The following is a 17,650-nucleotide window of genomic DNA, read 5'->3' as shown; positions in this document are numbered from 1 at the left end:
TAGGACAGAATGAAGCAAATGGTAGATCGACACAGGAGTGATAGGGAGTTCTAGGTAGAAGAATTTGTATACCTCAGTTTGTAGCCTGATCGACATCACTCGATCAGAAGGGTGATGAAACATAAATTATCTCCTAAGTATTTTGAGCCTTTTGCCATAGAAGCCAATGTGGGATGAGTTGCTTATTGACTATAGTTTCCTCCAGGTTCTGAATCCATTCTACATTCCATGTATCTTAGCTCAAAAAACATGTTGGGACTATTCCAATTCAACCTACTTTACCAATAATAAACACCTATGAAGCCATGGTCAAAGAACTTGTCTAAGTCTTAGAATGACGTATGGTTAAGAAAGACAATCATGCAGTCACCGAAGCAATGATAGAATGGGCTAACACCTTCACAGAGGACGCCATCTAGGAACCACTACAGCAGCTTCATAGAAAGTTTCCCTTATTTGATCATTGAGGACAATGATCTTTTGAGGGAATGGGTAATTGTCATGGAACATAATTATATGAAACATTGCATTTTGGGGGTAGTTTATGTTAATGAAAAGCTGCACATAGGTTTAATAAGACAGTGAGTTTAAGAGGTTAAGGGCCATAGGTGTCACTTGGCCAACTAACTTTGTAACGACCAGATTCTTTTCCTCTTTTAACAACCGAGTAAGGAAGGAAACAATTATGCAATTTGGCTAAGTAGTTTTCCGAATGTCATGAATATATGAATTAAAATTTAAATATTTTTCTTTCATTTTCAAGATTGATCGTTTAATCGATATTTGAATCTAATGTATGTTTTTCTATTTATCACTAAGTATTGATCCGTTATATTTATCATCAAATCATCAAATGAATCTTACTAATTATTATTTTTTAAATTGAAATTTACTCTTTTTATCATAGGATGCTGATTCTCGGGAAATTTAATTTAATATCTCTTACCACTGGATTAAATAAATTTTTGGGAAGATATTATATTATGAATTTGATTTTAGATGACATGAATTAATTGAGTTTAAAGAAATAAAATTGTGAAAAATCATTATTAATATCTAGTTTAAAACATCTGATAAAATTCCTGAAAGAAAGCATTTAATAAAAATAAAAAAGTAATTAAAATTGTCTATATATTTTAAAATCTGGAATCTCCTTGCTTGAATAAGAAGCAAATAAATAAAATCACGTTATTTTAACTAATGGTCCAGATTTAAAATATTATTATAAAAATAAAGAGAGAGGGTGGACCGTCGATACCAAGTGGAAATCCACCCATTTTAACTCCATTTCTGCTGATTCAAGCAAAGGAGATTCCAGATTTATTTCTTTAGAACTAAGCCAAAGAAAATCTTAAAAATAAGAATATAATTTTTTGTGTTTTGTTTTTGGGCTACATCAACTCTGATTGGACCGTTAATTAACTCAATTACTTAATGATTAGCAAAACTTGACTTTTATTCTTGTACTTACACCACTATCAATTGGATGAAAAATAAAATAAAAAATTGATATTTGCAAATCCGAATCACAAAAAGTCGCAAACCGACATCGTTTAAGAGGTCCCAGTGCTTGGCTTTAAAAACCGACCAGTCAGATTTTTCAGCTAAAAAACGAATCGCCCAAAGTCTCTCTCTCTCTCTTCATTTTTGGGGAAAAAGGAATAGTGAAAATCGCTTTAATTCTGTTCCATTCCTTTTCTAAACCCTAATTTATTTTTAGTCCCATTTCTATACCGTAAGATTGAAAACCCTAAATCTCGAGAAAATCAGTTGCTATTTAATATATTTGTTTTTTTCCCTAATTGGGATTTTGTGGGCGAATTTGAGACTCATTGACGGGAGTTACCTAGTTGTTGTTATCGCATTAGCTTGGTTGTTTCAAGAATTTTGAGCTGGATTGACTAGCGAGTTGACTCAGTATAAAAGAAAGGTAAAAAAAAAGTTCTTTGAAGTTATTTGGGGTTGAATTTGGAGAATGTGATGAAGGGAAACGACGAATTTGGTTGTTTAGATAATCCGATTACGAGCGAGGGTAAGCCACCGAATCCTCGTACGCCATCGTTTGGACAGCAGAGTCCTACCACTGATGGCGTTTTGAAGCCTTGTAAGAAGTCCCTCGTTCGGCACCCCTCTCTTGTGAGTTCCCTATTCTTGTTTATATATGTGTGTGTGTCGGTGGCATTTTAATTGAAGGTGATTTTTTACTTGTGAGAATTTAGTACATCCTGTATGGTTCCTTGGTTTTTTTTTATTTTTTTATTTTTTGGTTGGAATCTTGAATAGTACTGTATATTTGCGATTCTCAAAGTTTGCAACTTGAAAGGAAATTATGAGATTTTTATTTGCTTTGCCAACCCTTAGCATTGTTCTTTCTTTCTTAATTATATTATCTTATGGGATATATATATAGAGAGAGTTTGAGAATTTGTTTTCATCAGACTAAATGCTTGAACATGTTGGCTTTCTTGGAGATCACTTTTTTATATTTCTTCCGATTCTAATTTTAGCAGGTGAAGTCAAAGGCATTGGATATTGCTATTGGAAATGGATACGAGGTGGAAAACTGTGGTGCTGAATTCACCCCTATTATCCGTTCCGGAGCATGGGCTGACATAGGGTTTAGAACGAGAATGGAAGATGTATATCTGCGAATTGATGATTTCACGCATGATTACGGTCTCAAGAAATGTGCTGATGTGCCCAATGCCTTTTATGGGGTATGAACCTTACCTAATTGTTTTATTCCTCTTGTGTTTTGTTTTGTTTTTAACTATAATCATGATGCAGGTATATTTTAGATTCGACATTTTTGTTCTGTAGTTTTCCTCTGTACTTGCATTTTTCTGGTCAGTAGGTTTGAACTATGATGTTCTTTAGTGAAGCCTAAGAGTTGAGGTCTATTCAGGTTCAACTGTTCAGTTCATTCACTAAGCATTGAAAGCTATTTTCCTATTAGTTTCTTAGAAGGTTTGGTGCTTCCTTACATAATCTCAAGGTTCCTTTGAGATGACTTTGGATTGTATAAGGTTTTTTAAATTGTAGGGATATGGCGATATGGATTGGGACGTTTGATAGATTACTTACTGAGCATCTGTTTATGTATTGTTAGGCATTTGACATTTTCATTTTCAACTTTTTTGGTGGTCAGGTGTTTGATGGACATGGCGGGAAGCATGCTGCTGACTTTGCTTGCTATCATTTGCCAAGGTTCATTGTTGAGGATCAAAACTTTCCTGAAGAGGTTGAGAGGATCGTTGCTTCAGCTTTTCTGCAAACTGATACAGCTTTTGCAGAAGCTTGTGCACTGGATTCAGCCCTTGCTTCTGGTGCCACTGCTTTGACAGCTCTTGTTCTTGGGAGGTTAGAATTATTTACTGACAGATAGTATTTTTGTTTGAAGTATTCTTTTCTTTAGCTTATGTGTAATGCAATAGCATTCTCCATGCCTTCAATCTGGTGGCATTGTCTATTAATTACATGGTGTTTGCTAATGTGTCTTAAACTGATAAAATCATGGATGGCTGTAACCCTCATTTGTGTTGTTTCTATGATGATATATAGCGAGCATTAGAACTTGTTGGCAAAGATTATTGGGTCTGTATGAATCTGCTTTAATTTGTTGTACTATCCAGGTTAGCTAATTAGAGTTTCTGCTTTTGAATAATGATATGATCTCAACTCCCATTGCTGCCTTCTTTTCTGATTGCAGAATGTTGGTTGTGGCAAATGTTGGAGATTGTCGAGCTGTTTTATGTCGTCGTGGCAAAGCAATTGAAATGTCAAGAGATCACAAACCCAATTGCAATAGAGAGAGAAAGCGCATTGAGGCATTAGGAGGTTCCGTCTACGATGGTTACCTCAACGGACAACTTAATGTGGCTCGTGCATTAGGGGATTGGCACATTGAAGGAATGAAAGATGCAAATGGAGGACCACTAAGTGCAGAGCCCGAGCTTATGACTGCAGATCTGACAGAGGAAGATGAATTCCTTATCATAGGATGTGATGGGCTTTGGGATGTTTTCCGTAGCCAAAATGCAGTTGATTTTGCTAGGCGGAGACTTCAAGAGCATAATGATCCTGCCATGTGCAGTAAGGATCTGGTGGATGAAGCTTTGAAAAGGAAAAGCGAGGATAACTTGACTGTTGTGGTGGTTTGCTTTCAATCTAATCCGCCCCCAAACTTGGTTGCCCCCCGTGCGAGAGTGCGGAGGAGCTTTTCTGCAGAGGGATTGAGAGAGTTGCAAAGCTTGTTGGATGGTTTGGGAAACTAAGATGGTGACAAAATGCTTACTCTATATTTGTTCTTTTCTTTAGATTGGATTGTAGTTTTTAGGTATTGAGAAGAGAGAAGTGAGTCTAAACTGTAACATACACAGCGGCAAGTCGTTCTGCATAATGTATTGTTTCTAAAGTAGGATGTTTAGGTTGATTTATGTTCTCATTTCAAAGGCACTTTGAATTTATTCATTCTAAAATGCAGGTCTTTAGGTAGAAAGCACTGTTTTATATGGTTTTGCATGTGACAGATTGGACCCATTTTTGTTCAGTTATAATAATGCTTTTGATTTCATACTGACTGATGTTGTTTATCTTTAATTTGTTATTATTCTCTAATAACTCTTTGTTTGTTTGTTTTCTAGTTTAACAAATTAAAAAGAATGAAAAAAATTTGGTGGGCATACGTTGTATATTATTTTGAAGTATAAAAGGCTTGAGAAATTTGAAAGAGTAAGTTACGTACTTGATTATTTTATCATTTTCATTGTTAAAATTGTTTGTCCAATTAAATGAAAATATTAAAATGTATATAATTTACCTAATTAAAAAGTTTAGTAAATTGAGAACAAACGTTCAATTGAAGCAGCAGCAGCTATGATGGCACTAAATTAGTCGTGATAACTTTGTATTGGTATATGTGTAGAGATTGTTACCAAAAAAATGACACTGGAAACGAAAAAGTGAGTGGTAAGTGGTAACGCATTCCAGCGGGTTACTGTTCACCGCCCGTTGCACAACACGTGATGCAGTTGAGCCCCCGTTAAAGTTTTGGATCTTTAAATTCTACCTAATTGCGATATATGAGTTTTATAATGTGTCAATGATTTTATATTATAATTGTTGGATATATAAATTTATTTTAAATATATTTCAAAATGCTGTAGCTCACAGTGTTAGAATCCAATTCCAATTCCGTTTCCTTTTTCTTTCAAATAGAAATTTCTAGCACTGTGTGGGAGCGGGACCAATGTTTGAAACCTTAATTAATTTAATATTATTTGGAGTTTTCAGTCTCATAACGTAAACACCTGACACAATGACACATGTGATCGTAATGTCCCAATCTATCTGTTTAAAATTGTATAAGATTCGAAAAAGAGACAAGCGGATCACTTTCTCCCTCTCACTCACTCACTCACCCACCCCTTTTGCTGTCTCATTATTCTCTTTGTTCAAACTCCAAACCTTTACCTTCCTTCTCATCTTCTTCACTCAGATCAAATCTGAAACTTCCTTTCACACTAACTCATCATTTGCTTCATGTAAGTTACCCACCTCCCTTCTTGCTTTCCTACATCTTTTATCTTTTCAAATTTAGATTCACTCTATATATATGATTCTAACGAGTTTAAATGCTTCATGTCTCTGTATTTATTTTTTTCCCTTTGTTATTTTGCTTCTTTGGCTGCCTACTTTTTTTAGTGGGTTTCTGTTTTGGGAAGTACTAATCTATATACTACTTGTGTATGTTATTCGATCTATTCTTTTAAAGCGATATTATTGTTTTTTTTTTCTGCATGTTAATTGATTTGATTATTTCATCTGCTGGTTTAGTTTCATTACCTGCTGCAAAGCATAGGCATTTTCTCTTAGAATACAAAATTACTACTATGTTTTATCATGTTAATAATGAATAATTTTTGTTTTATGTTCAAATTTTCTCAACTTTACTGCAATTTGCTTTACGTATGGAGCATTACAAATTCAGGGTATTCTCTCTACAGGCTGGAAGCTGGGGCTTGAATTAACCTGCAATTTATTCTTGCTTTGTGCTGTATGTTGTTCACTTCAAATAGATTAAGAATCTAGCTTTTCTTACCAACAAGTCTTCCTGTATGTAAATTTCTTTCCTTAAGAATCTAGCTTTTCTTATTACGAAATCGATCCCTGGCTGCTTCTTTGTTGAACATTAACCCAATTTCCGGCCCCTTATAGGCTATATAAGCCCCCGTACGAACCTCCTTTTTTGAAACCATTTTTCATTTCAATCCCTTCCTTCCATAGCCATGACTGCTGTCTTTATCCTCATCGGCGTACTTCTTCAACTCTTCACGGCCACCACTGGCATTGGAGTGAACTATGGCATGACTGCAGACAACCTTCCACCTCCATCTGTCGTTGCCAATTTCCTTAAAACCCAAACTATTTTCGACAGTGTCAAGTTGTTCGACGCTAATCCTGATGTCCTTCGAGCTTTTGCAAACACTGGAATTTCGGTTTCTGTCACGATTGGCAATGGGGATATTCCTGGTCTTACCAACACTGTTACGGCGCGAAGATGGGTTGCTGATCATATTAGCCCGTTTCATCCTCAAACGAAGATCAAATACATATGCGTTGGTACCGAAGTCTTGTTCTCGAAAAACGATGTTTGGATTAATAACCTTGTGCCGGCTATGCGGAGTCTTCATTATGCCTTGAATAAAGCTGGATTTCAAGACATTAAGGTTAGATGAATGCATCATTTATATTTTGAAATAGTTGGTATCTTGTATATATATATGCTGTTTTTCGTTGTTAATTCGATGACCGATTATGGTTGCACCCTTTTCTTCTACGCATAGGTTCTTGTGCTAGCCCGTTAAAAGATTGTCCGGCTTGTATGTCCAGGGCATGTTGGTCATTACCTATTAGCTTAATTTGATAAACCTTGTTGGGTTTCTTGTAAGTTTTTAACATTGCAAGACCAATATTCCATGTTTCATGCTTCACGTTAAGACCATTGGTTTTCGAAAAATAGTTTGGAAAGGATTAGATTAAGATGAAAACAACAAATATTCTTTACTTATATTCTTTACTTATATGATAGAGTGATGAAAAGTCCTTGCTTGCCTTGACCCAATTCAAACCGATTGGTCCTTAAATTGCCATTAGAAATTTATGTTACTGTTGGATTGTTTCTGATTTAAATCTCACTGTTTCAATTTCTCTGTTGTTTTTGAATAGGTCACGAGTGCTCATGCACTTAACATATTCCGACGGGATACGATACCAAGTTTGATGCGGTTCATGGTCGGTTATGATCAAAGTTTCTTTGCACCCTTACTCCAATTCCATCAACGGACCAAATCACCTTTCATGGTCAACCCCTATCCTTACTTTAGCCCGGACATAACGAGAAGATTGAATTATGCACTTTTCAAGCCAAACAGTGGAATCTATGACAAATATACTAAGAAAAATTACACCAATATGTTTGATTCTATCTTGGACTCGACTTATACTGCCATGAAAGCCCTTGGCTATGGAAATGTGGAGATTGCCATTGGTGAAACTGGTTGGCCGACACAAGGTGATGCCACCAGCCCTTTCGCCACTATGGAAAATGCAATTTCTTACAATGGGCATGTGATCAAGGAAATTGTTTCGGGCAAAGGAACACCTTTGATGCCGAACCGCACTTTCGAGACATATATGTTTGCATTGTTTAACGAGAATCAAAAACCAGGTCCATTGGTTGAGAAATACTGGGGAATGTTTAATCCCGACTTGACCCCTATTTATGATGTCGGGCTTCTACGAAGAGGGCAGGTATGCTTGTTTTTAACTAAATATTTTACTTTATTGTTGTCGAAAATGTTTAATGGTTGTATTTGATTTTGCATGTTCGATATATAAGTCGGCACCAACACCAGCAACTCCAGCACCATCATCCAGCAAGAATTTCTGTGTTCCGAAAGTCGATGTTAGCAACACTCAGCTGCAATCGAACCTGGATTATGCATGCGGTCAAGAAGGCATTGATTGCACACCGATTCAACCCGGAGGAGCATGCTATGAACCCAACACTCTCCGGGCTCATGCTGCCTTCGCGATGAATACTTACTATCGAACCAAAGGTGAGAGCTATTTCAGCTGCGATTTTGCCGGCACCGGTCAAATCACCACCGTCGATCCAAGTAAGTGAAATACGATCATCCTAAACTTAAATTATCGTAGATGAAAATCGACAATATATAGTTTTAATTATTATTGATTGTGTGTAGGTTATCCTAACTGCCGTTTCGTCTGAAAATTCCGAAGCGAAGAATGTGTGTAAAGATGGTTGATTGTATTACTATTTATCAGCAGAATGTTTCAAACTTTCATTTTATATGGATTGGTCCAACCTCTGCCCTCGTTTAAACTCTGTGACTATGCAAATGCCTTGATTGTTAGTAAATTAAATATTTGAATGAAATGTTTTCTTATACTAAAATAAGAGCTTAACTTCAGTTATATATAATCATGTGGTCAGATATTTGAGATTTGATTTCTGTTCATAATCTCATAAAAAAATAATTATAACTCATTAGACTCTTAATTCTAATACTCGTAGCATAAACCTTAAATTGAAATCTTAATCGCTGAAGTTCTATTTCTAGTTCTAACCCTAAAATCATAGAACTTTTCGTTTACGCTAAGTCATAAAACTTAAGAACCTTAAATTTCATCATCTTATTTTTTTTAATCTCTTAAAAATAATGGAACTATAAGTTAATATATGATAAAATCATATTTTGATTTAGTTTTTCTTTATAATTTTAAAATATTTCAATCGGTATATAATAAAATTGTATTTTGGTCTAAATTTTTTTAAAAAAAATTATGAAAATATAGATTACTAAAATGATGAAATATTATTTTTATTATCACAAAAATATACAATTTAGTTTAATCTCTTTCAATATTTATTTTGATTTTATCCTTTGGTTGAAAAATATAGGTACTAGAAATAATAAAATTAAATTTACAACTTTTGTAAATAGCAGATGGTAGAATTTAACCTACTTAAGCTAGTATATATATGATTAATGATATGAGCAAAAAAAAAAATAGTGATTATCTAATAAAGAGTAGGAATATATATTCATTAGGCAGAGTGATTGAGTCTCAATATTAAATATATAAAAGTCGGGTTGGGCTACGGTTAAAATGTTTTAAAATTCGGATTTATCTAATCCAAAATAAATTAAATACGAATATTAATATAATATTAAATTTTCAATATTTATTCTTTTAAACATAGAACAAGCGGAATTCAGTGTTGGGCATGAAATATTTTAGAAATCATATTATCTCCGTCAATAATATCATTAACTCGAGTTTTTTTTTTTTCTTGTGTATGTGAACACGAAGATGACGATAGAGATAAGATGGCGTCAAAAAGGTGGTGCGGTTCATGCGACTCAGGGAGGCAGATCATCAACTGCTTCTTGGAAGCTTCGCAAAGGTCAAAAAGAAAGAAGCTTTGTTTTGGTAAGATTAGGACACAAAATTGATAACCTAAACTTAACCTAAACCAAGCAAAGCAGAAACCTTCCTCGTATCTTTGCCTTTTAATTTTATCATCAAAAGCTTTTTTTGTCAAAATATAAGTTTATATGTCAACATATTTTAATTAATGCTTTTCCCACAATATTCTTTATTCACATTTAAAATCCTTTTCTAATAATATTGGTATTGTCCATACATGATTTGGAATGGGGTATAGCTGAGAGGGATTGGTAGGGTTTGGCCATTTCATTTTATAAAACTCTTTTAACATGTTTTTATTTTTATCAACTGCTACTGTATTATCACCAATTATGGCTTGAATCTTGCATTGTATTGTGTTGACCAATCTTCTTATTTTGCGTAAAATCTCAAATTTATTTTTATTGATTATTAAATCATTTAAAAATATTTCTAGAAAGATAAAAGGTAATTAACTCAACTAGATATTGAAAAACAAAAATGTATATATATGATAATAAATAAAAAGAAAAAACCCTTTGGCTTTAGTAGATTAATGGAGTTCTCTAAAACACGAAAAGAAATGATCCAAAAGCTTCATCAAGCAAGTACTGTGGAGGTACGGTAATCTTCAAAATTCAAACCCTGCCACGGAAAAGTACAGTATATGAGTTTCAAAGCAAATTATTGATTTATATATGAGTTTATATTTGATGCGTTGCAGTGTTCTTACTGTTGGAATTCGATGTTAACAGATGCGGCGGAGGGGTTTGCAATGGCGCCGAAAGCAGTATTGGAAAGAATAATGGTAGCACCATTGGCGGAAGGCCTAGACACCGATGTCTCCGCTCGATCAACTATCCTGATTTGAATGGTTTGACTTGGATTACAAGTTCCTGGGGTAGCCGCACTGATGCATCTCACCAAGTATTGCCGTCCACAGGAAGCTCCGTTGTCCCATATTCCATCCCCTGCCGCTGCGAACAAGTTGTTCGTCGGGAACTGGGAAGCATCGTTCCCGAAGCAGGCGGTGGCTGCACTCAAAACAATCAAAAACCTCATCAGTATTCCATCATATAATATATATTATCAACCTTAAACTGTAAATATTAAATTATAATATAGAAGATGATCACTAACGAAGATATGGGGGGCTGTAATGGGCAGCAGTGCCAACATCGGCCAAAGACGGATTAAAGAACGTTGCTACGAGGAAGAAGACGATGAACAGCGATAGACGCCATGGACGCTGCTGGTTCGGCATTTCTCCTGCAAAATCAAAGAAGACTCCCATGAATTTCTTAATAAGCACACGTTTGTGGGTGTCGGGAGTTCTTATAAATAAGCATGGTGATGCCATTTTTTTTTTCATTCGTTATTATCCATTTTAACTGTTATATAGCATAAAAGGTAATTGAGTTATTGCTACGTACGTTAAACAAATCAAAAGTGTTAATAAATACTCTGCATTCTAAAACAAATCTGTTCTAAAATTTTTTTATTTGGTTTTCTTTAAATATATATATAAATAATTTATGTATTCTTGCATTACTCAATTGAATTAAGATTCAATTGATTATTTATATTTTAATAACAGTATAGAATAATTATCCTATTTAATAGAATTTTAGAAAGCATAAATATATATTAATTTTGAATACAAAAGGAATATAATAAAATCTTCGTAATTTGATACCGATAAATAAACATAGAAAGTAGAAGGATAGTTAAAGTTCTACTTAAAAGATGTTCCGATTTAAAATATGAATTTAAAATTTTGCATAAACCTACTCATATTTGTAAAAAATTAACTCAAGCCCATTTTAGGTCTATTCATATTATTTTATAAAATTTTTAAATTTTTTTATATTATGTTATTTTAATATTTAATAATTTATACATTTTTTATATAGTCATCTTAAATTATTTTAATGTTTACATTATAATGTTATATATTTAGTATATGTTTATTTTTTTAATGTGTTCTAAATTACATAGTATATATAAAGTATTATAAACTAATTTTAAAACGGGCCCAGCTCAAGTATTGAATGTTCAAGTTTAAGCCTGGCTCATATTTTAAATGGACCTATTTTTTTCCCAAACCCATTTTTCGAGTCTAATATCTTTATCTAAACTCTTCAAAATTTTGGACAAATATTTAAACCTGAACAAATAACCCGACTCATGAATATGTATATTCCTATCCAAACTTTGTAATCCAAAAGACTAAAACCTAAATACTAAAAAATAACATAAACTTAACATTTATCACTTATAGTATTAATTAAAAGTGAGAAAATCCTGTATTTTAAGGGTGATTAGTAGTTTTGGTCAGCCTAAACGCCGGCTTTTAATGTATTTTATTGGTTGCACATAGTATTTAAACTGATAATATATTGTTAAAAAACATCAAAATAAATTTAAGAAGATTTCATTTTAAAAATGGTAGACAATGCATAAATTATAAAATAAATATGAGAGTGAAATGTGAAGTTACATCACTGCCGCCTAAACCGTAAATTTAGCCGGCTAACTGCAGGAACTCTGGAACCGGGCCCTAGCGCCTTTCTACTTGAATTTACATTCTATGTACCATAAATTAATGAATCAAGTAGCATTGCTTCGTTAAAAATGAAAATATTAAACATAAAAAAGAGACAATTAATTAAGCTGACCAATGGATTCATTTTCTAATTTCATAGTATATTGTTTTAAGTATATAAAAATTTATGATCACAATCAAGTATTACATTTATAAATACTATCTCAAACCCGGTCCGGACTAGAGAAAACGAACCAAAATGGCCTGGCCCATAGAGAAAAAACACGTCAGCAACGGTAGCAAAGTTTAAGGGCCCGCAACACCCGCCTATTCTTCTAACTATCCCCGACGCCTACAGAAATTTGCTCTCCCTCGGTCCCTCTCCCTCTATCTTCTCTGCGAAAGACATGTTAAGAAAAACTTCAGAAAATTTCCTTCCCAAAAAAAATAACAAAAATATTTTGAGAAATAAATACACCATTTTCATTTTAACGAAATCTTTTAGAAAGTTTTTTTTTTTTTGCTTTCTTCTTTAGGAAGGAGAGTGTAGGAGAGAACAGAAAACTTCACAACTTTTCGCTTCCACAATCCACCGCCTAAAATTGATCTGAAACCTATTCACCATTGATTTGGGGGTTGTATGCTTCATTTTCATGAAAATGTGAGTAAAATATACTATGCTTCGTTTGATGCTGGAATTTTCTGTAACATTTTGAGTTCCTTCCAAATCGAAATTTTTCTCAACAACCTTAGTTTACAATATACAAAAAAAGAATTAAAGAAAAAAGTAATGTAGGTTTGCTTTTCTTTTTTTAATCCTTAGACATTTCTGGGATTCTTCTTTTGATTCAGTCTGCGTTGTATCATTCATCTGAAAAGTTGTTTTTATTGGTTGTGTTGATGATATGGCTTTTCTATTCAATTCGTTTGGACGGTTCTTCTTGTATTAGTATATGCTACTATTACTTGTAAATTACCAGTTAAATGTATTGTTTTGATTATGGTAATTAATTCTCCCTTTCATCAAGTAGTTGTATCATCGCTTCTTACGTTACTATTGGTCTTCACAAAAGCCACATTCATGCATGCATGCATGCATGCATGAATCTTCTCCTTGATATGCTTTCATGTGATTTGCCTACCTTATAGAGATATTTCACACTTTTCACTCTATTGTCTTGTGTAATTAAGAGGGTATTAGGATTCAGGTGACCCAAGTGTTGCCGTCTTATTTTTCTTTTTTGGCCTTAAGTGTTGCTGTCATTAATAGAATGTAGTTTAATTATATAATTTATGGTTTTTTTTTTCTCTTGCATCAGTTATGGAAAACATAAGTCCATTCAAGGGGATAATCAAAGACGTCAAGGGAAGAAGTGCATGCTACAAGCAAGATTGGGTCAGTGGATTTCGCTCAGGATATCGGTATGTTCTTGTTCTTAAATTTTTTATACGACTTTATGTTCCTCTAATAAACATTTTATCCCATTTTGATTTATATATTTCGATCAGGATATTAGCTCCAACTACGTATATCTTCTTTGCTTCTGCTCTTCCTGTTATTGCCTTTGGTGAGCAATTGAGTCGAGATACAGGTACTCCATTTGTTTGTCTCTTTAAAATCATAATGTTTAATTAATATCCAATATGATCTAGGATGAAGTTACTACGATGACAGCCATCTTATTTCAAAGAATATTAATTACTGAAATGATGGGTGTTTTTTAAGGAACATTTTTCTTCAATTAATGGTTTTTCATGAATAATCCTTAAGAGTTAAGATTATATTTTTTCTTGTTTATTCAGATGGTGCTCTTAGCCCAGTGGAAACATTGGCTTCCACAGCTCTTTGTGGAATCATTCACTCCATTGTAGGTGGGCAGCCTTTGTTGATTTTAGGTGTTGCAGAGCCAACAATTATAATGTACACTTATTTGTACAATTTCTGCAAAGCAAGGGCAGAGTTGGGCAAGCAACTCTTTTTGGCTTGGGCTGCATGGTACTAGACATAATTCCCTTTTCTGTTTTCTTATTATAATTTTATGAGTTTATTTAATGTTTTTTAAGCTTTTTATTTCACCAGAAATGTTATTTATTTCCTTTTGTTTTTCTTTCAGGGTCTGTGTATGGACAGCTTTGCTGCTCATTCTTCTTGCTATATTCAATGCATGCACCATAATCACTAGGTTTACAAGAATTGCTGGAGAGCTTTTTGGCATGTTGATAACTGTTCTTTTCATTCAAGAGGCTATTAAGGTATTCAATGACTTATGCATAAAATAAAGTGTGAGGTTTGTGATGACAGAACCCTTGGTTTGAAATTGACCCTTATTATATAATGATAATGTTGGATCATAGGGAGTGGTGAGTGAGTTCAATATTCCCAAAGGTGAAAATCCTAATCTGGAGAAATATCAGTTCCACTGGCTATATACAAACGGCTTGCTGGCAGTCATTTTCTCATTTGGGCTGACAATCACTGCTCTAAAGACGAGGAAGGCAAGATCATGGCGGTATGGAACAGGTATATCAACTCACCAACTAGGATTGACTGATTAACTATCTGATAGCTTCACTAAAAACTTCGTTTTCAGGGTGGTTTCGAAGTTTTATTGCAGAATATGGAGTTCCCTTAATGGTCGTGTGTTGGACTGCATTGTCTTACACAGTACCAAGAAAAGTTAATTCTGGAATTCCCAGGAGGCTTTTCTGTCCACTTCTTTGGGAACCTGAATCATTACCTCATTGGACAGTGATAAAGGTAAGTCATGAATCAATTTCCATATATGCTTGAATTATCTGTAAAATCCATAACCTTAAACTTTATCAAATCTCTTATTATAGGATATGGGAAATGTTCCAATAGAGTACATCTTTGCTGCCATTATACCAGCATTGATGATAGCAGGACTATACTTCTTTGATCATAGTGTTGCTTCACAGTTGGCGCAACAAAAGGAGTTTAACCTTAAATATCCATCGACTTACCATTATGATGTCTTGTTGCTAGGAGTAATGGTATTTCAACTGATGCTTCTAACCTACTCTCTCTTTGTTCTCCTCCCCTTTTTCATAAGTTATATTTTCAAATTTATATTTCCTACTAATTTCAGGCTTAAATGCTTCCTTTCAATCATGGTTTCAGACTTTAATTTGTGGGTTGCTGGGACTCCCTCCTTCAAATGGGGTCCTTCCACAATCTCCTATGCACACTAAGAGCCTTTCAGTTCTCAAGAAGCAGGTGGGGTGTACCGTGTAGTACTTTTAGAAACTACTCTCTTAATTCTTAAATGATTTTCATCAGTGTGTATTCTTAGATTATATAACTGATATCAATTACAGTTGATTCGGAAAAAAATGGTAAAAAGTGCCAAGGAGGGCAAGTTGCAACATGCAAGCAACTCAGAGATCTATGGAAGGATGCAAGCCGTGTTTATAAAAATGGACCAATCTCCTGCAGTAAGTACTAGTGGCTTATCGTACTATTCCCTATATCCACATGCATTCAGGCATATTTGTTTGATTGCAACATTATAATATGAATGTTATTGCAGCTTGCAGTTGATAATGAGTTGAAGAACTTGAAAGAGGCAGTAATGAGAGGTGGTGATGGTGATGATGATGCAAAAGAAAATTTTGATCCCGAGAAGGACATTGATGCTTATTTGCCAGTTAGAGTTAATGAGCAAAGAGTAAGCAACCTGTTGCAGTCACTCCTTGTTGGACTTTCGTTGTGTGCTCTGCCTGTAATAAAAATGATACCTACCTCGGTATTATGGGGATACTTTGCCTACATGGCCATTGATAGCCTCCCAGGGAACCAGTTCTGGGAAAGGTTATTGCTACTTTTCATCACTCCTAGCAGGCGCTACAAGTAAGTCAAATGGATCCTAGAAATATTTTAAGTGTGTTTATAAGGCAATAGATCCATATATATATATGTATACAAATTGAATGTTAAGGTTGATGTTATTTTTGGTTTTTATATGTTTGAATAGAGTTTTCGAAGGTGCTCATGCATCATTTGTGGAGTCAGTGCCTTTCAAACCCATTTTGATGTTTACACTGTTCCAATTTGTGTATCTCGTGATATGTTTTGGGGTAACATGGATACCTATAGCTGGAATATTGTTCCCACTGCCATTCTTCCTTCTCATCACCATCAGAGAGCACATCTTTCCAAAGTTTTTCCATTATGAACATCTTCGGGAACTCGATGCTGCTGAGTATGAAGAAAAATCCGGGACACCGCGAAGAAACTTTGATTTAATCAGGGTACATTTTGTTTTTTGTTTTTTGATCCTTTCTGGTAAGGGGTGTGAAAAATCGAATATGCCAGTGTTGGAAACATACTGATATCTGGCAATCACTCTTGGGAACAGGAAGAGCAATCAACCGACTCACGCAGTGAAGGAAGTGAAGATGACTTTTATGATGCTGAGATATTAGATGAGATAACAACCAACAGAGGAGAGTTAAAACTTAGAAGTAGAAGCACGAAGGAAGAAAGGTTATATCAGGTATATATATATCTCTGTAAATCTACATTTCGTGATGTTGTATTGTGTACAGATTATCTGTTTATTCATCCTTGTGCTTGAACATGGTTTTCAGGTTCATCCAGAAGAAAAGGCAGAACTCAACAGCAGCAGCAATAGGTTTTAGTGTAAGCCGAGCCTGCTATGATGAAGATTGCTAATTTCTTTCCTTTAGTATAGCTAGTTAATCACCCCCCAAAAAAGAAAGTCGGAGCTTGGTGACACTTTTCTTGTAAGAGGAAGGAATGGAAGAGACAATTTTGAAAGGCTTGCATTGATAGATCTTTCTCAAAACAGTCAGTACAGTGTTATTCCTTCTTGCCTAAATGTTTTCTTTTTTTAAACTGCGCACCCGACTTATATAATTTAATAAAGATGACCGTGGAACAGGGCAAAGGATCAACCTAAATGATTGATAATCTGTCTTTGCCTTGTTCCTTCATTGATGAACCTGAAATTCTGTAATGTATTCTATCCATCGATATAAAATTCAGCATGCGTTCAGTGTTCATGCGTAGGCATCATGCACTTCCAGAAACAATAAAAATGTTATATTTTTGGAATAACTGATAATATAATCTCTCTCTTTTCTCCATCAAAGCATATCAATGTACGGAAGGTAACAGTAATGGAGAAAAAGAAGCAGTAAAAATTTCATGTAAAAATTTTAAAGATTTATCTCTAAATTAAATCAATTTAATATCAATTTTAATAGAAAAAAAAAGCAGTAAAAATTTCATGTAAACATTTTAAAGATTTATCTCTAAATTAAATCAATTTAATATCAATTTTAATGGGAACAAATAATTTCAAGGTTGCTGACTGGTCCTGAATTATAAGGTATTTAAGCCCGAACTCAGATATTAGACATTAGCTCAAGCAAGTGATAAGCTCTGATTTGTCCTTCAAAGTAAATATGTATTTATTTTTAGGTTAATATATATTCCAACTTAACTATAACACCCCGTTAGATTTTAGACTTACAGTCAATAAGATGTTGACATGTGTCCTAAAAAAATAATAAATATAAATTTTTTATTTTTTGTGTATGATAAATTTAGACAAATAATTGTCT

At 34.0% G+C, this 17,650-nt stretch overlaps 4 protein-coding genes across 6 annotated transcripts; 3 read left to right on the top strand and 1 right to left on the bottom strand.

The window, feature by feature from the left end:
* The first annotated feature begins 1,590 nt into the window (after positions 1-1,590).
* On the top strand, positions 1,591-4,575 carry LOC107907298 (probable protein phosphatase 2C 22). Of its 2 annotated transcripts, none has more exons than XM_016834618.2 (4): positions 1,591-2,136; positions 2,511-2,717; positions 3,149-3,360; positions 3,710-4,575. In XM_016834618.2, exons 1-4 carry the CDS (start codon positions 1,981-1,983, stop codon positions 4,272-4,274), a joined length of 1,140 nt encoding a protein of 379 aa, XP_016690107.1. In that variant the 5' UTR covers positions 1,591-1,980; the 3' UTR covers positions 4,275-4,575. The 2 variants fall into 2 exon arrangements, with proteins under 2 accessions (XP_016690107.1, XP_016690106.1); XM_016834617.2 differs by having other exon boundaries at positions 2,508-2,717.
* Positions 4,576-5,333: 758 nt separating this feature from the next.
* On the top strand, positions 5,334-8,461 carry LOC107907297 (glucan endo-1,3-beta-glucosidase). Of its 2 annotated transcripts, none has more exons than XM_016834615.2 (5): positions 5,334-5,543; positions 6,006-6,728; positions 7,228-7,812; positions 7,901-8,180; positions 8,268-8,461. In XM_016834615.2, the coding sequence occupies exons 2-5, from the start codon at positions 6,288-6,290 to the stop codon at positions 8,291-8,293; spliced, it is 1,332 nt and encodes a 443-aa protein (XP_016690104.1). In that variant the 5' UTR covers positions 5,334-5,543; positions 6,006-6,287; the 3' UTR covers positions 8,294-8,461. The 2 variants fall into 2 exon arrangements, with proteins under 2 accessions (XP_016690104.1, XP_016690105.1); XM_016834616.2 differs by having other exon boundaries at positions 5,384-5,543; positions 5,990-6,728.
* A 1,064-nt stretch (positions 8,462-9,525) lies between these two features.
* On the bottom strand, positions 9,526-10,845 carry LOC107907296 (EG45-like domain containing protein). Its single transcript, XM_016834614.2, has 3 exons — positions 10,636-10,845; positions 10,229-10,529; positions 9,526-10,140 (listed from the first exon to the last, which is right to left on the bottom strand). The coding sequence occupies exons 1-3, from the start codon at positions 10,787-10,789 to the stop codon at positions 10,134-10,136; spliced, it is 462 nt and encodes a 153-aa protein (XP_016690103.2). The 5' UTR covers positions 10,790-10,845; the 3' UTR covers positions 9,526-10,133.
* A 1,584-nt stretch (positions 10,846-12,429) lies between these two features.
* Positions 12,430-17,103, top strand: LOC121217422 (boron transporter 4). Its single transcript, XM_041093000.1, has 14 exons — positions 12,430-12,701; positions 13,360-13,462; positions 13,550-13,632; positions 13,844-14,036; positions 14,155-14,293; positions 14,396-14,561; positions 14,632-14,798; positions 14,882-15,055; positions 15,183-15,278; positions 15,380-15,496; positions 15,592-15,911; positions 16,036-16,312; positions 16,420-16,557; positions 16,652-17,103. Exons 2-14 carry the CDS (start codon positions 13,362-13,364, stop codon positions 16,700-16,702), a joined length of 2,022 nt encoding a protein of 673 aa, XP_040948934.1. The 5' UTR covers positions 12,430-12,701; positions 13,360-13,361; the 3' UTR covers positions 16,703-17,103.
* The last annotated feature ends 547 nt before the right edge of the window (positions 17,104-17,650 follow it).

This window comes from Gossypium hirsutum, chromosome D05 (genome assembly GCF_007990345.1).
Source record: "Gossypium hirsutum isolate 1008001.06 chromosome D05, Gossypium_hirsutum_v2.1, whole genome shotgun sequence".
In the NCBI taxonomy this organism is placed as follows: domain Eukaryota; kingdom Viridiplantae; phylum Streptophyta; class Magnoliopsida; order Malvales; family Malvaceae; genus Gossypium; species Gossypium hirsutum.
Note: the sequence above shows the minus strand (reverse complement) of the source record. Positions and strands in the feature narration are given on the sequence as shown.

Coding starts and splice junctions, on each gene's coding strand:
- LOC107907298 (XM_016834617.2), top strand. CDS start 1,981: ATGAAGGGAAACGACGAATTTGGTTGTTTAGATAATCCGATTACGAGC. Junction 2,137..2,507: donor TCGTTCGGCACCCCTCTCTT/GTGAGTTCCCTA, acceptor TTCTAATTTTAG/CAGGTGAAGTCAAAGGCATT. Junction 2,718..3,148: donor TGCCCAATGCCTTTTATGGG/GTATGAACCTTA, acceptor TTTGGTGGTCAG/GTGTTTGATGGACATGGCGG.
- LOC107907297 (XM_016834615.2), top strand. CDS start 6,288: ATGACTGCTGTCTTTATCCTCATCGGCGTACTTCTTCAACTCTTCACG. Junction 7,813..7,900: donor GGCTTCTACGAAGAGGGCAG/GTATGCTTGTTT, acceptor TCGATATATAAG/TCGGCACCAACACCAGCAAC. Junction 8,181..8,267: donor AATCACCACCGTCGATCCAA/GTAAGTGAAATA, acceptor GATTGTGTGTAG/GTTATCCTAACTGCCGTTTC.
- LOC121217422 (XM_041093000.1), top strand. CDS start 13,362: ATGGAAAACATAAGTCCATTCAAGGGGATAATCAAAGACGTCAAGGGA. Junction 13,463..13,549: donor GGATTTCGCTCAGGATATCG/GTATGTTCTTGT, acceptor TATTTCGATCAG/GATATTAGCTCCAACTACGT. Junction 15,912..16,035: donor ACTCCTAGCAGGCGCTACAA/GTAAGTCAAATG, acceptor ATGTTTGAATAG/AGTTTTCGAAGGTGCTCATG.
- LOC107907296 (XM_016834614.2), bottom strand. CDS start 10,789: ATGGGAGTCTTCTTTGATTTTGCAGGAGAAATGCCGAACCAGCAGCGT. Junction 10,530..10,635: donor TTACAGCCCCCCATATCTTC/GTTAGTGATCAT, acceptor TTTTGAGTGCAG/CCACCGCCTGCTTCGGGAAC.